This window comes from Struthio camelus, chromosome 5, assembly GCF_040807025.1.
Source record: "Struthio camelus isolate bStrCam1 chromosome 5, bStrCam1.hap1, whole genome shotgun sequence".
Classification (NCBI taxonomy): Eukaryota; Metazoa; Chordata; class Aves; order Struthioniformes; family Struthionidae; genus Struthio; species Struthio camelus.
This window is the reverse complement of record NC_090946.1, coordinates 46,302,910-46,320,643: the sequence shown is the minus strand read 5'-3', so window position 1 is coordinate 46,320,643 and position 17,734 is coordinate 46,302,910. Positions and strand designations below refer to the sequence as shown.

Below are 17,734 nucleotides of genomic sequence, written 5' to 3'. Positions count from 1 at the left end.
AGTCTGGATGGTTGATTCTATGAGGGCTGGCAGTGCAAATGCACTTGATTTGTTTGTCATCTTTCTCCCCTCCCTTTTCTTTTTCCTTTCACCTCCTTACACTTGGAAAGATGCCTACAAGTAGGCAGAAAACCTCCTACTTTTTGCCTGGCAGTCACTTTAAGACTGAACTTTTCTGGCCTCCAAATAAGAGACTCAGCCGTTGTCCAGGCAAGAAACGGGGCTTGGCGTGCTCCAAAGCTGTCATGTAAGATTCCGAGGAGGAGTGGAGAGGGCTTTGGTTCTCTTCAGGATTTCTGGCCCCAGAAGCTACCTGCTTTATGCAAACAATTACTCTAAAGCTTTTCCACTTTCCTTTATCCCTTTGCAAGGGACTGGATATGTTTTGAAGTACTTTATTTTTCAGACAAAACATGCACTGTTTTATTTCTAGATAATATCACTGTTGACATCACAGACAAGCTGCGTTGGTATAAGCAGGTGCAGCTACATTGACCTGAGAGGAGTTGCACATGTCTTTGCCAGAGGTGAATGTCTCAAGTTTCCACCCACATAACAGTTGGGGAAATAATGATGCGCATAGTTCTCGTAAGTGGATTATAGTAAAGCCACAATGGAGTTCATTCAGTTTTGATAGAATCAAGTGACTTCATTTTGTAGGCTGATAATGAGATTTACCTACCATACTGAAGATGCAGGTCTAAACTAGATACAACTTGCTTAACTTGTGCATACAAAGCATTTAACTGAGTTTGCGTGTTTTTCATCAGCTCATTTATGAATTATGTAGTGCAGGCACCTTTAGATCAGCCATCCAAGGTCCTCTTGTGTCTAAAAGGGGCTAAATTAAGACCTCACAGTTCAGCAGTTTTTATTGGCATTGAATGTATAGAGGGGAAATATAAAATAATAAACTTTTCTCCAGGCATATCCTAAGTCATACTGGTGTGTTTATTTGGGATTCAGTGTGCCCCCTGCCTGCCTTTCCCAGGCTCTGTATGCACTTCATTAGGGTTACTCTATTTATATTACAAGGTCAAATGTGATCTTGGTGCACAGGCCTCTGACTTAAAAAGAAATTCCCTTGGTTGTTAGTGAGATTCCCTCCTCTCCCCCAAGTCACTTTCTGATGTCTAGCCTGATTGAGAACAGGCAGAAACTGGCACAGAACAATATTATGTCATCCTTTGTTTATATTTCCTACCTACTCATTCTTTATGTTAATGTTATATTAGTTCTTCAGTGGAGTGTGACATATTATTATAATTACATCATTTGGAAATGTGTTTATTCCCAAGAGGCTGAATTTGATTTAGGAACTGTTTTCCCTGCTTTCGGTCTGTTACTCATAGCATGGCATGACCATCAGGCTTCTGCAGCAGGCTTGACACACCACTTCAAATATTTGCAGGCCAAAACACAAGAGTCCATTGCACTTGGGCAGGGAAGAAGGAAGGTGGATATGATAAAAGATTTGATAAAATTCTTGTAGGTTGAATAAACTCTAAAAATATTGTGATACTTTTTGTGTAGCATATTACTTATTTTGTATCTCTTCGCCATAGTAACAGAAATGCATTTTTTGAGTGTTTTATGTGTTTCTATAGGATGCTTGTAGTGGGATTGAACGTCCTACCCTTGGCTTTGTGGAGTGGGAAACAATAGCTTGAGTGTGTTTGTTAAGAAAATGGCGGTGATTTTTAGCTGTGGTTTTTGATGCATGCAGAAAAACACTTCAAACACCAAAATTAAGAAAATTTCAGAGTAGTATTCAAAAACATTTCAAGAGCTGCACTATGAATTGACCAACTGTGTAAACCCAAAGAGCTGTCACTTTAATGGTAATGAACCACAAAAAGCAGAGTCCCATGATGCCCATCTGGGCTGGAAGTTGAGCTGCAACTGGAGATAATGAGACATTACAAGTGTTCAGAGATGTGAAGTTCAGTTTCAGTCCATATTTTTGAGGCTTGCTGTTACGTGAGTGTACTGCAGTACATAGGCCCTTGAAAAGATGTAAACTCCAGCTGCTCCTTTTCAGCCAACCACCAGCCTTCTTATACTGTCTCTAATAACTGCTAATGTTCCTTAAACTGCTTGCTTTTAAGCTTTTTGCTTAATAAATAGCTATAGTTATGTATAAACTATATTAAAGGAACTTTGTGGCTGGACTTGCTGTGTTTTTTATATCAGATTAGTGGAACATAACTGGAATATATATGATGCTCTCCTACAAGCAGGAAACGTACCACAATTAGAGTAAAAACCTAGAGTTGATATAGTGAAGAATAAAAGCTTTTGCTCCACTGTTGCTGATATAAATCACCTCCAATACTCTGAAATCTTCGAGTGACAATCCTGTGAAGTAAAGGATCTTTGCCTTACTGTGGGATAGTGCTGTTTTTCACTTAATTTGTTACACTGTTCTCTTTACAGAATAAATGTGTAACCTTTTGGCAGATGAAATGCTAAATTCCTTTTTTTTATAGTGCACTTAACCACTGGTGGAGAAGAGCAGATTTTTAGTTAGAGGTTCAGTTTCGAACATCAGTGTAAGAGGAAAATGATGGTCTCTTTTGTGCTACCAGGAACTAGAACTCTACTGGACATACTCATTTTCCCCTATCCACTGATTTATTGTTTTTCTAAAGTTGTTTATGGCAAAAGCAGCACCATGACCCAGAACAGCAGTGACTAATGGCTGATTTTTATTTCTATTCTCTACTCATCTTATATGACCTGAAGCTACAATAAATATACCTTTTCATGAGACAGAAATTAGTACAAAGTGGCTATCGTGTGCTAATAGAACATAAGGTTAAATGGAAATCATGTAGTGCAGTGACAGATACAATCCACGGAAAATTGGTCTAGAATGGCATAGATGAACTTAATCTTGCCAATACACAAGTGTCTTGCTAAACACTGAATGATTACCACCATCTCATTGACTTTCTGGTAGCAAGTCCAGTGCCTGTTTCCAAAATATTCCCTTTCCAGTAACAACTTCTGTGCAGTAACATGCTAAATACTTTATTTTCTGCCCATGTTTCTTTATGACTAGAAAATAGATTGTTCTTTATTACATTACTCACACTGATTAAAAACTAGGAATGTTCTAAAGTAGGTAGTAGTCTTACCATAATTATTTTTTTTTTGTGCTGGTTTATCTTGTTCATTTTTAATCTATGTGAGTGGAGAGCATCAACTTTATTTCCATCTAGTTTGCTTCACAAAGAGCTGGAGAACTGGCTGCTGAGGGAAACGCTCAGTAAAACCGGTTGCATAGCAGCAGCAGTATAGTTTAACTTTTCCTGCATTTAATTCTTATCTGTGCCAGAATACCTTTACCTCAGTAGCTGGGCATAGCAAGGTACCAGGTGGCAACTCCTGACTTCATTTTTCAGAGACAGCAGGCCTAATGTAAGGAATACTAGTCTAGGGAATCTGGAGAGCATTATTAAGATGCATGCATTTTGCTTGTGAAATTTAGGCTGCTCTCCTGGCCTGGCTTTTAGCTGTCAGCCTGCAGAACTGCTGCTGAGAGCCCAGCTCAGTTTCACAAAAATTCGTTCCTTAAGTCTAAGACTTGTTGCTTTACTCGATAAGCAATGTTATGTCTATTTGTTACCTTTGTCCCGTTATCCTCAGGGAGCGGTATTGGTTATTGGGGCCTAAAGAACAGGGAATGTACTCAGGCCACTCAGAAGTAAAGGTCACTTGATTGCTATAGAGTCACACTCCAGATCTACTTTTCTTTTTCTGAGTGCTAATTTCAGTCATGGACTTGGGGTGGTGAAAGCAATGCAGATGGTTAGTATGTTGTGCCATCCATTTTAGCTCCACTGTCGTTGCACAGTCAGAGTTGAGTGAGGGACAAGGATCGTGAGAATCATCTCGGCAGGCCCTGCTGTTGGAATCTAACCTGCTGCATCCCATGAGCATAAAAGTATGCACGTTCGGGAGCTCTAGGTGAATGCTTTCAGGTTCTGAGACTTTCCAGTTTTTTAAACAATTAACAAATTCTATAAATGTTTTTTTTTCTATTCTGCTTTACAGGCACTTTTATTTGATCTGAATTGTCAGACTCCTTTAAATCAAGCATACCTTGAACTTCCTGTTCTATTATATCAATTTCTTTTTGATAGGGTATGGTTTTGCAGCTTGGACTTGTTTATATCCAAACATAGGAAGCAAATTCAGGGGCTCTTTCTTATCTCATTTGTCTTCCAGCGTACTCTTGCTCACACTGCTCTTGCACTGAGTTTCAGGGTTTTGCTGAAGATACTTGTTCACAAGTTTTCCAAGTCATAAACCAATCCACTGGAGAACTTAGTTTCATAAGTTTCACAGTCTGCATGGAGCAACCTTGCAAAGAATCCTGATTTTCTTCAGTGAGAGCTTTGCAGTCCAGATGTACATTTATGAATGGCCGTTGCTTTTCTCTTTCTTGGAATATGTGCAAATGTGTTAGGGTTGTAATTTTGTTTTTACTGTACTGATTACTCGCAGGTGCTTTCTGTATTGTGAGCAAATTCCTCTTGCCCTGTATTATTGCATTCTGGTATTTTGGCTTTAGTATGGTAAACTTTAATTTCTAGGCGTTATTTTTTCTCAGTACTACAAATTACTGGTATTTGCAGTATTTTTTCTTAGGCCCAGTTGTTGGTATTTACTCCCAAATAATTTGGTCTGCAACTCGTTCAGTAGGGACCTTTTAAACTGTGTGTTTAAAAACTACATTATTTAGCTCAGTCATATGGCAAGAGTCAGAATTTGTTTATTTTTCTAGCTGCTATTTCACAAAAACATATCTTATCCCTAGTGCTTTGTTATTGTGGGTACCAGTTACATTCCTGACTCAAGCCTTTACAGGCGTTACAATAACTCCTTCCAATTTTGCCAGAACCACAACTTCAGTATGTTTTTTTCCTTTGTCTTCTGTTCTTCACTGTCATTTCAAGATGGTGTTCTAAATTACCTATGCTCCTTAAACTAGCATTTTGCTTTTTTATTTTTCACTTTGGAAACTGCTATGAAAAAGGAGGCAGGTTTCGGATTGAAGTTGTATTTATTGTACATTACTCTACATATTTGTATTAAATCTTGCCTGTATCTCTAAAGCCGGAGAAAATTAGTGATTTGGTCATTCATAGGGATAGCTTGAAATAATTTGAAAAGTTATATAACAATAAAATACCATACAGCTTCTTGAAAAGAGCTGACTAAAGGTTGATTTTAATAACTTGGATGTTATACTGGATGGGAACAAACGTGATGCTTAATCAAGTAGTCTGTTTTGACACTGCAAAATAACATCAGTGGATAAGAACTGTAAGGAGAAACTGTCAAGTTAAGCATGGATATATTGAAATAAGTTCTTATATTGGCAAATAATAAGATTTGAACGTTAACACCAAAGTCATTGAAACTAACAGAATCCTACTGCATTTGAGTTTCTTATGCCGAAGATAAACAATTTTTTAAATTAAAAACCTTCCAAACTCTTAAAATAGGTTTTCACCTCTGGCTTTGCATCCCCACCTACTTTAGAAGAATTAACAGTAAAAATTAATTTAGTGAATTTCTAAGTATTTTGAAGTTTAAAGCAAGTATCTCAGCATCTTTATTATTTGATAAATGACTTCCAAGTCAAAGTTACAGTAGTTGAGATCTTAGAGCTTAAACTTGAGGATTATGAGTTTTGGGGGGGGGGGTTGTTTCTTCTGAGGGGTGTGCTTTTTTGGTTTTTTGTTTGTTTTTACAGGCCAGGGGCCGTAAGCAAAACAGTTTATTGGAGCCTTAGTTTTGTCTTGGTAAAATGGAACATCGTCGCCTTCTTTCAAAAGCTGTGGTTTTAAATAGCTGCTAGCTAAACATACTCTGTAATTTGATAGTGCGTTTGCGATGTGGTCATCAACTCTTCCTGTTCTTTAGCATATCAATGTGAAGCTCATCCTGCTCAGATCTTAAATCTGCCAAAAATGTGTTTCATCTTGAAATATTTTTTCTAAATGATTTTATTCTATAAAGTGGTGGTTTATATTAACACATGTAGAATTCGTCATTGTCACCTCATTTCTGCTCTGCTCACTTGTGAGAATATTTAAAAATTACTTGCTGGGGATGTTTAATGGATTTCATGGTCAGAGTGGGTCAGCAAAGAATGGATGTTTTTCCTCTCTTGAATTTTGGGATTGTATTAATGTTTATAGATCCTAAAGTTGTACCAAGTAATGCTAGATGAGATACAGTTAAGTGGAAAGATTATGATGAATGTGAAGAAATGTTCAGCTCACAGAATGACTTCAGAATCTCACTTCTTCCTTTTAAGATAGGTGCATTTTTGTTATAGTCAGCTTGTATGTATTGACCAAATTCATTTCCTGGGAAACAATTCACTTGAAGTGAGGTTGTATGAAGTTTGATTGCCTGAATCTGGTTGATAAGTGCTTATCTCTAAGCACAAAGAGGAGATAAAATTAACAAAACTCTTCATTTGTTCCAGAATTACCTTAAGGTTAACCTTTATACTTTTCCATGTCAACCTATTTTCTGTGTTTTGCCTCAAGAAAATGTCTTTACTGGGTGGCAAAACTGGGACATAGTTAACTGCTTTTTGTTCGTTAGTTAGTTCAGAAACCTGTAGTTCCTAAAGATAAAATGACTAGTGATTAGAGATGGAATTTCATTACCTTTCAGAATCAACCCTAAGGCTCCCTTCAGCTTCAGATTATCACTTTTTGTGAATATACCTATTTTGCGTTCCAGTGTTCTGGTATTTGCAAAGTTTTCTTGGAGGACAATGTTTGGAAAGCACTAAGGAAGAGCAAAGCATTAGTGTTTTTACTGAGATGTTTAACTCATGGAAGAATGTATTGAACTAACAAATGTTTAAGAGGAACGAGTCCAAAAAAGCAAGCTTTTCAGCCTTGTGTTTATTGTCATCCTCAAGTTCTTGGCTAATTTTTAATTGTGTGTAATGTCTCAAACCCAGGACTCTAATTTGGAGGTAATTATCATGTGATCAAGCTGTAGTTGTTATTTTAGTGCAGATTTGGGAAATAAAAGCTGACAGCTGTGTTCCAGCTGCATTTCAGCTGCACTCCATTAAAAATAAACTGGAGAGGCAGCAGCAGCAGCTTTGCAGTTATTTTCCACCATTGCTGAGCTCAGTGAAGTTGTCATATCTGGATGCTCTGTGAAATGTTTGCCATGTGACTCTGGAGCCTTAAATTAGGAAAAGAAGGTTCAGTAAATAGACAGAAAGATCATAAGTAGTAGGCTGAACACACAAATACATGTTTGTATATTTTGCTTTGTTGAATACGTGAATGATCATCTAATAATTCCTGCTAGACTTTTTAGGGTGGATCAGAGTTTACTAGAAAGATAACTTCCCTTAAATAAACTATAAAGTTAAAGATATATTCAGTGACTTCCCTGTCATGTCTTACTAAAAGCTGTCATATATCTGATATTTTTGAAAAGAGATGTAGAACTTTTACTAGGTTGTGATTATTCTAAAAGGATAATATCAGTTAGCTCATTAATTGCTAAAGTTAAATACCCCATTCCTTAGACATGAATGAAGTTCATTCCTATATCTGTTTAATACACATGGCTGCAAGTTTACATTATTTTTGCTCTAATGCAAAAGTCCTGAGATAAATAGTTCCTGTAAAAAGTAGAAGCACCTCTGATAGCTGAGCAGCTGAGACTGTTTCTTGTATAAAAATGCAGAAAGCACAAGTTCTGCAGATCAGAGCCGAGATACACTGATGAGCAGTTTGGGCCTCCTATATAAAGATTTAACTTTTCTTTCCCTTTGGAAGTATTCGGTCATCATAGGGATAATATTTTCAGAAGCTGCCACCTGATTCAGGAGCTAAAATCCCAGTGATGTTAAGGAATTGCCCTTTAGACTCTAATAATTTTGATGCAGAGCTTTCTAATGCTCTCTGGTTTAGTTGCTGAATTTTCATTAGGCCACTTAGAGATCTGTCAGCATATATTTATGTATTTTCAACTGACAAAAAAAAGTGGTCATGCCCTCTCAATCCACCCCTGAAATCTGAATACATGCGCATGGTGCAATTGAAATCTCTAATCCTTTGATAACTGGATAAAGAGGTTGTGGTTTGAGTATCTGAGGGAGAAGTATCAGATGTTTGTTTTCAGAGTCATGAGTTGAAGTTCTGATGAATTGGTATTATAGTACTGCTGTTTCTCCATTTTCTCTCCAGTCTCTCCAGTGCAAAAGAATCTATTTTCTAGTGAAAATAAATACGACATTCCTTTGAACTGCTCTCATGCAGTAGAGAGCAGTCCAGAAGAACTGTGGCTCAGTTCTGGAACACAGCTGGTGGGTGGATGATTATGTCTCATTTTTCTTCTTGGTATCCTGTAGTTCGTCATCGAAACTGACCAGAATATTGTGAGGCTGGAATCAATTCTTCTAGTGCTGTATTTAGTTGATACAGTGCAACATTATGTGGACGCAGGCTTTTAAAGAAATACTGCTTGCAGAAATCAAAGTGCAATGAACATGTGCTTTCAGGTTAGGGAACAAGTGAACCACATTGATAGGAAGTCTATGGTTGCCATGTTTGAGTGACTTTGAATGAGACTGATGAATATCCACAAGTAGCCTGTACAACATCAGCAAAACTAGGGAGTCCTGACAACTGAATGGAAAGAAGGGGTATAGCCCAAGTTACCCCTGTCATTTTCCCTTGTAAGCACTCCTGACTCATTGCCATTAACATAGGAAAATATGGCACCTTTTGAATTTGCATGGTTTAATGATAAAATAATCCATTAAACCAAATACACTTTTGATAGAATTTAAATTGCCTGGTTCCACAGTGCATGAAGCCCTGGCTTACATCCCTTTTTCTGAAAATTCTTGCATCCTTTTCCAGTAGGCATTGAATCATAATTTTTACCCCAAATTGAAGGGGAACAATCTTTTTCCATTTACAGATGAATCTTAAGGACTCCCTTACCATTGGCTTACTTAATAAGTCCTAGAGTAAGAGCAAGAGCAGATCATTGCTTTGTGTCTGGAAGCAATGCCATGCCTCCTCTTCTCTATAATCTTTTGAACGCTACCTAGAGGGCAAATAGTTAATGATTAAAAAATAAGTGGAGAGGATTGTGTCCTTCCAGCACTGAGAATTAAAAGAGCACTCACACATGGCTTTCTGTGCAGTGTATATGTATCAGCATGATAAAGTTTGTCTTTCCATTAAAAACATGTAAAACCACAGATTCTAGAGATTGGAAAAAGGCTATGAGGTCATTTAGTTCATCCTTTCCCCTCTCCTGTTACAGCTAGTTCAAGATTAGTCCCAAAAGTATACTGCAAACCAAAACAGCAATCAGACATTTACATAGATTGTAAGGGAATTCCATATAAGATTTTAATCATTATGGGAAACTTTCAACAAAAGATAAATTTCGGAAGAGAGACAACAGAATGGTTGTAGTTGAAAGGTTAGAGGTAGCTAGAGTCAGTGCATTTGAGTAGAGGCTAAACGCGTACTTTAATGGGCCAAAAATTCATGAGAGAATTTAGAGAATCCCTACATGCTGTGGGAAAATGCCAAAAGGTACAGTTTACAATTTTTAAAGGTAACTTGACGCACTGTTTTTTTGACTGGAAGGCCTGATTATCATTTTCAAGAGTTACTCAGTTCTGGAACCCCAGATCCCTTTAAGTCAGTCAGATGTTGTAAGTACAACACCTCAACTGTTTTTAAAAGTGAATGTTGGTCTCTTCAGTCACTTAAGGCCCTGTATTGCTGTGCTGAACAGTGTCTGTAACCTCAAGAAAATCTGTGCTGAAAAGCCTGGCAGCTTAGAGAAAGTCTATGAAGTATATATAATCTGGCCTGCCTGGTGACAGTCCGTTCTAGAAGATGTGTTTAGTGACAAACTAATACTGAAGTTATAATACATCCTTCAGACTAAAGTTCATACTTGATGCTATGCTGCTTTGAAACTTTTGTCTTCTGTGTTGATTTCTCCTTTTGGCTGGTCTGTGCGTAGTTGCTGGTCAATTAGCTTAAAGGTGGGAGCAGCCTGTCTGGCCTGAAGGAACACCTCTTATTGTTTCAGCGTTTTAATTAATATGTTCTAGGGTATTGTCCAGCTATTATCCTTGAGAGGAAAAGTATTTTTAAGTCTTTTAAGTTTTCATGAAGAAGGCAGGATATTTTCTAAACCAAATAACTGTGTTTTTAAGCCAAATAATGATACAGATATGCAAATAGTGGAAGCTTAATAAAAACAACTGCAATACAGCAGGTTTGCAATCTGAAGGTGGAGAGTTCCTTAAATTTGTACAGATCTGAGGTGCCAGGGCAGCTGGGGCAGTGGTTGTGGAGTAGAAAGATACGATTTCTCATGCCTTTCTGTCTCCAAAGTTGTCATGATTTCAGCAGAATCACTGTGGCTTTGGTAAAAATGTATGATGACCAAGTGAGCCAATAGAAGTGTTGACAACAGTTTGTCTACTCATCAGGAACAGCAAAACATCTGTGGGTAAAATCCTTGATATACAATCTAAGGAACTATCTATGTAGTCTTGTGAACATATTTTCTCTTCTTGCTGCCTCTCTGTTACGGTCATTCATTGTGTTCCGTTTTTAACTAGATCATAAACTCATTGTAGATAACTCCTTGCTTATGTAGGTATTTAAAAATATATACAGCATAAAGAGATCTTGTCAAATGTTTTCATCCATGTATAGTGTAAATATTACATTCTGCGTTTCCAATTGCATAAATGCCAATACAGACATAAATTTCAATACGAAACACTCTCAGCATTGGCCCAGGCCTTCCAAAACTATTCTTTGCTATCAGTCCATGCTAACAAATGGAATATACAGTGCTAATTTCAGAAGTCAAAAGGGCAGCGAGGTGGCCAGTTCCTAAAAGACAGCTCCTTGTTGTCACATGACAATATGCTGCTATTAGTTGTATCATGGAAGTGCCTGGAAGCCTCAAGATAGTGACATTTTTCCACCAGGGGCATTTGGAATGAATGAGCCTCTGCCGCAAAATAACATGCTATTTAAGTAGTCAAGATAGGCAAGGTGGAAAAATAGCAAAGCACTGTGTACTGTGTAACAGTCTAATATATTTAGAGCAGCTGCTTTTGCTCAAAGAGGCCTTGTCACAGTGGAGTTTTTCCCAGGATATAGCTCATGTTGATGCTATTGTTGGAGAGTTAAGATGTGTAAGTTGTCTCTTTTTGCAGCTTAATTCTTTAGTTCAGCTCTGATTAAGTTTAAAGGACAGTTAAAATATTTACGTGTGGGGGAGTGGACACTGATAGCTAATGGAGATTATTTGACATTGCCAATGTTGGGAATTTTTTTTTAAGTCAATACAGCCTAAGTTCAAAAGCTGTTCGAAGAGGTTGCTGGTGATAGGAACGGCTTTGACACAGTTCTGGTGAGGACTGGGACTAGTATTAAGGAGTATTTCAGGCTGCAGTGCAGAAACAGCATGTTGGACACTGTTCTGTAGAAAACGTGTATGTGGGCACAGGGCTATTGTAGGAGATGATCTATGACTTGATTTAAAAACAGAGATGAGCCTAGCAAATGCTTGAAGCTGGAATACCAAGGAGCAAGCTAGGATATATACGTGTGGGTATTTTTTCAGTGCGCTAATTTGGGAAGAGGGATTCTTGAGACAGTTCAACAGAGCTAAGAAGAGAAAAGTGGGGAGGAGGAGGGAAATAATTCTGCGTACTTCTCTGTATGCCATAGGCTGTCATACCTTATATATATATATAAAAAAAAGCAAAACAAAACCCAAAACAGATACTTAACTTTTTGAGGGCTTTTTCCTTCCAGTGCTAGCAAGCTAGATGACATAATATCCTAGAAACAGCAGTGATTTTTCTTTATGTGCTAAAGAATCATAATGATTAAAAGGAGAGATTCTTTTCAAAAAGACTGCTCTAAGTTGCAGTATGTCAAATAACTAGTGGAGAATTAATAAGGTTTTCAGTTAAGGTAGCATTTTCTATTTCACTGACTTAATGTGTTTTTAACGTCTCCATTTTCATCGGAATTGAATTTAGAATTGTGAAGGCTTTGGGTAGCAGATGAGATAAAATGAACTGCCTTGTAAATTTGCCATAATGCTTTATTAAATCTTGAGAATTTATGAGCGCAGTGGATATGAGTAAGGAAGAGCAGCCAAGCTTTCACTGAGTGTTGCTTTGCTTAATCTATGATAACATAGTCATTTTGGGAGGAACCTGATACCTTCCCTTTCCCCTCCTCATAGCAAATGGGGAAAGGCGGTATTACCACGTAGCTAGCATTCAGGTTTATTCACCTTGCAGACATTGCACAATGTCAAAACAGCTTTTTGACAAACTGAAGGGTACTGAGGAGGAAAACTGGAGTAATTGCACTAGAAATCTGTGGTAATCTTTTTACTTGAAAGCACTCAGGCCACTATATGACAGTGGATAATAAAATCTTATGGACTGAATACAAAAAACATTAAAAACGCCTCACAAACAGATGAGATTTTTATATGGCCAGAGTAGTAGTCTAGCAACACTTTCCTAAGTGTTGGTTCAGAACATCAGTGTCCCTCTGGCTGCTGTTCCTTTAAGCCATGAATACTTCTCTGCTTGCCTACCTTTCTGAAAATTTGAGTCCTAAGGGACTCTAGCTGTCCTATTTTTATTCTTTTTGAAAGTATTGTCTCAAAGGATTGCATATGAGCTGCTGTTACCCAGAGCTCATCCTGCAAAGCATTGTGGCTTTCCTCACTTGCTGTGGTTTCCTTATCTTCTGTTTGCTTCTGTGGGATGTGGAGGACATAGGCAGACTATTGCTGCATATTTAACTGAAACCGTGCAAGAAGCTTGTTACTATTGCTAAGTTGGCAAACATATTGCATAAATACCCTTTGGACCATTCATCAGAAAGTTAGCTGGGTTGGCTTAAATGGCTAATACATCTGATTTTGCACTGAAGCAGATGCAGAACACTTGCATCACCTGATCTGTTGAGTCAGCTATAGAGGTCAAATGGCTTTTCTGCTTCCAAAAGGCAGGACTTGTCTTTGTCCTAACTTAGCACTGACCTGTGTTTCCTCAGCTATTTCTAACTTATGAATGGAGGGTAAAGCAGGACAGTGAAAACCATTTCTACTGTCATTCAGTTCTCTGTACCCTGTTGGGAGTGCACCCTTGTTATAAAGGGGAAGAATTTTTCCCTGTTTTTGGACAACGGTTGTCCAAATGAAATAATGTTGAAATAATTCTCAGATAAGAGTTTATCCTCAGTATTGAACACTATCTTACATTTTTAATCACAGACAGTGTTTTGATGGATCACTACTATTTAAAAGTCGTAGTTTGTTTGTTTTGAGATATCTTGAAGAAGGGTGTTGCTTTTATAGCTGAAGTTAAACTGTGATCTCGTTGGGGAGAACTTGGGTACATATCAAAGATTTCATGAGATTTTATAAGAGGAGACTGAGATGACCTCAGCTTATTGCTCAGGTAATGTTAGTAATTACTGATCACATGATGTTACTGTATTTCTTTGGAATATTCACAGTGTCTTCTATCTCATTTAAAGGACTGATTTGACAGGTGTAGGAAAGTAAAAGGTTTTTTTTTTATTGTCACATGCATGCCTTGTTCACGCAATGAACACAATGCGTCACATTGTGTGATGATGTTGTCTTACCAAATTAGTGATGAGGCTACATGATACTGTGTAGCTTGGTAGCAGTCTTATTTCCTTGACTACTTGTTCTGAAGTTCAAAATACAAATAAAATTGCATTTAAATAATTCACAGAACCACATTGCATTTAAATAATTCAAATTAATTTTCACACTTGTGTGTTTAGCAGTGTTCCAGCAATACTAAAAGCATATCACTTTTTTCCTTTTTGGTACCTTTTGCTTTTTTTTCTCGACAGCTATCCTTTTTGATGCTGGAAGTCCAATTTTAGAAGCCCATTGGTAATAAATAGCTTGCAAAATTTCCATTTCACTTGGAGGAAAGGATGCAATGGGAAACATTAGCTAATTTAAAAAAACAAAAAAACCTCTTAACAGTTTATGATACAGGGAAGCTACAACTTAAGGGTTTTGGAGTACACTCAGACTTAACTCTGCATTAACTTGCAAATATACTTCCTTCAGTATATTGAAGAGAGACTGTGATTGAATGTTCCTGTTATGGGCAACGTGGACCATCCCCATGACACCTGCAGAGCTCATTTCAAGAGCTGTTTTCCATCTCTCTCTTTTAATACTTGTGAAAGGAGAACATTTTTAACAGTTTGATTACCATATTTTATAGCACAGTGCTTGAAAGTTTCTCCTTTTGTCTTTGACTTTTTTCTTGGGGGAGTTATCTTTGGTTCTACCTTCCTGTATTATGTACTCATGTCCCTCAAGGCCCTGTCTTTTCCATTGTCTACTTTATTGTCCTGTGACATCTTACCCCTTGGAATTCAACTGCTGTCCCAAGACTGACAGCTTTTAAGGCCTAACATGTAATATTTAGTCTTAAATCTGAAACTCTATTCCTGGATATTGTACCATAACTTAGATTTGGTATGCTGTTGAAATCCTTGGTGTTTTTTTTACACTAATTTCTGAGTGGAGGATAGTGAAGATCTGACAGCTTTTGGGAGACTGTCTTTGAGAGAAAGTCTATGTGTGCTTCTTAGCTGGCAAATGAACTTCTGACATACGAGTCCAGACCTGGCTCCTTCCAAGCATTACAGCTACGCTGATGTGGCACCTCCAGGAAGCCTGACTGAATCTGGGAGGCAAAGTAGCTACAAAGGGTTAACCTTAGTCATTTTTGATCACAAGTCCAGGGCTGCAGAGCTACTGTAATGACTATGTCTGGGGAACCCTCTGCTCTTGAATGTGCTATTACTCTTGAATACCTTTAGCGTCTCTTTTCCATGTGAAATTCGACATATATTTCATTCCTGGAGGGGAGTGTTTTACTCCCAACCATGAGCTTGTTCTTCAGAAAAAATGTTATAAAAGAAAATACAGTTCAAACCTATACTTACCGTTCTGTGTTACTCCTGAAAAAGCACAGGCTTTTGCCTTGTTTCACTGTGACAGTGCAACAACTTGCATTTCAGAAAATTATCCACGTGCAGTTTGCCTGATAACCTTCTGCAAGTGGTGTTACTTTTTTTTCTCCTTTCAAGAATCAAGGAAAAATTGGCAGAATAATTACCTGCTGGCTGTGTTTAGGCTTCTCATATTCTTTTTCTAAGAAGCCTTCCCTTTGGATGATTATAATAATTTTTACCTTTAGTAACAGAGCATCATGATAGTTTTTTCCTGTTAAGTGATACAGTTGTTTATATCATGCAAAACATGTACATGGCACTTTTTCAGTGAAATTTTGAGGCTGTTACTGTAGTTAAGTGTATGATCTTAGCTCTCAGTAATTTTAGATCTAGGATTCAGTTGGTAGAACGTTGCATTAGGGCAGTTACTGTCTTGTACATCTCTCTTCTAGTTCCATATGTGTTCACTGTAAAAGTTGTGCTTTCAAGCAGATATTTTATGTACCTACATTAGTAATTCATGTTTTGCTAGGACCATTCTCAATCCACTTTCTTCACCCCTTTTTTTGCTTAATTCTACTTTATCTTACTTATTACTGCTACCCATTTCTATTTTGCTCAGTATCATTTTAAACCACAGCAAAGCTGTGTTGGATTGCTCCGACCCTGAGATTTATGAATTCTGGCAGATTTAAGATTTGGTTTTCCTAAGGTCTCTGTCAGGGAGTACAGAAATGTATAGGGAAAAACAGCCAGAGGCTTGAATTATAATAAACATAGGATGGACTAAGAAGTTGTTGTATACCACTGTATTCTTTCCCACTTTCTACCCAGGCTGCTGTGCGCTGTTACCGCAAGCTGCAGAAGAGCTTCTGTGTTACACCCCAGATCCAGAGGTATTTCAGCATGTGAAGTGTGTTCAGATCATTTGACATGAAAAGCATGATAGAAACGAAAGTTGCTATTGTTACTTTCGTCCTCTCTATAATTAATTTCTCTTTAGGGAAGTAGAGGAAGTTAAGAAAACAGTTTGACCTCATCAGAATTGAGGCACAAGAACATATGTCCCACTGGTCAACATTACCAAAGCACAAATATTTCAAGGTGGGAGGGAGCAGGGCATTAACAAATGAACTGTATGCCATTCTATCCTCCTGTGCTTAAGAGCAAGCAATGTGTTTATTTAAGGAAATGGTTCTGCTGAACTAGTCCTGATGCTGTTCCAAGCCAATTGGTGATTACCTTTTCCATGGGGATGGAAATGAATGTGTTATATTTTAAAATAAGCTTTTTAGCTGCTGCTGCTATTCAGAATTTGTCTGTTAGTTGTTTATTCAGCTGGACATGACAACTTCTGTCTTAACTGCACAGAGCACACTAGGAGGGCTTTAGTTTAGCTTAGGTTTCCTTCTCCCCTTTCCCTGATCCTCATGTTAGTATGCTTATTTTGTTTAAATCTAATTCAGATCTTCAGTGCTATATTATACAATGAAGTAGGTCTATAAAATTAAATATAAAATATTTCATGAACTGACCTTTAGTCTGTATGGCTGTGAAAGTAATAACGTACTGCTTTGATGTGATCTAGGAAGTTCTTCTAAATGTCTGACTAATTTTTAACCCTGTCCTTAAATAAGCTGCCAGGCTGGAGCCAACTAGTTCATATTTGGGGAGGAGAAGAACGGAGAAATGGGGAGGAGAAGATCACAGTGGTGAAGTCGCATTTCTTGACTGTTATTTCATCTACAGGGTCCAAATTGCCAAAGTTGGATCTGGAATCTATCCCAAATCTCAATCTCCTCAAACTACAGGGGAGGTACTGATCTAGGATTCCATTTCAAGTAAGCAGGCTTAGACTTTTAAAAGGAGGAGGGATCAGTGTTGTAGATTCAACTCTGAAATCAGAAACACCTAAAGTATTGGGAAACCAACTTTCACATTCTGGTTCATGTGCTTCACTTCCTTACATCATCCATTACTGCAACAAAACAGTAATAATTAGTACTAGTATCCACCCTATGTTCTTGAGATGAGCTGTGAATAAAGGTAACTTTTTTCAAAGAACTGCTTTATAAGTATATAGCATTTTGCTTCATGAAGAAAAAGTTGCTATCCACAGTAACCGAGTACATTTCTGATGGTTTAATTTAAGTGTTCTCTGTGTACAGAAGATTCCCTTTATTCTCCTGATCGGTTGATCACAGCTGTATACAGGGGAATAGACAAGCTTAGTGGACAATTTTGATTAGGTGATGAAGAAAGCTTTTCTCTTGTACTGTGTGTCAATCCATTCTGCTGTGTGCTTACGGATGGCTAGAAATTCCTATTTCTTTTCATGTCCATATTCTAGGCAACACAACAGAACTCTGTGCACAACAATGTTTAAAAGGTACTGAAGTGGTTAATTTTTTTTCAGATAAATATTTTCAATTTGTCTGTTCTGGTAATTGAAGCATCAAAGCCAATAATGAATAGTGCTGTAGGTAGGACTTCAAGTATTCAACGATATGTTTCTTTCTCTTTTCTCTCACTCTCCTCTGGTTTCAGACAAAGTGATAGGATTCTTTAGTCACTGTATGATGAATAAATCACCTGGTAGAAGGAGGTAGCAGGTCTCAAGTATACACAAACTAGTT

At 37.6% G+C, this 17,734-nt stretch overlaps 1 protein-coding gene across 19 annotated transcripts in view; it reads left to right on the top strand.

The window, feature by feature from the left end:
* Positions 1-17,734, top strand: part of RAD51B (RAD51 paralog B) — a 419,964-nt gene that overhangs the window by 90,455 nt on the left and 311,775 nt on the right. For 2 of the 19 annotated variants that reach the window (XM_068946210.1, XM_068946209.1), the window contains 2 exons: positions 15,933-15,994; positions 16,848-16,944. The exons of the other annotated variants lie outside the window; for them this stretch is intronic. In XM_068946210.1, the coding sequence (XP_068802311.1) occupies positions 15,933-15,994; positions 16,848-16,926 (141 nt within the window). In that variant the 3' untranslated portion in view covers positions 16,927-16,944. Of the gene's footprint in view, positions 1-15,932; positions 15,995-16,847; positions 16,945-17,734 lie in introns of those variants that run through there. 19 annotated transcript variants of the gene reach the window in all.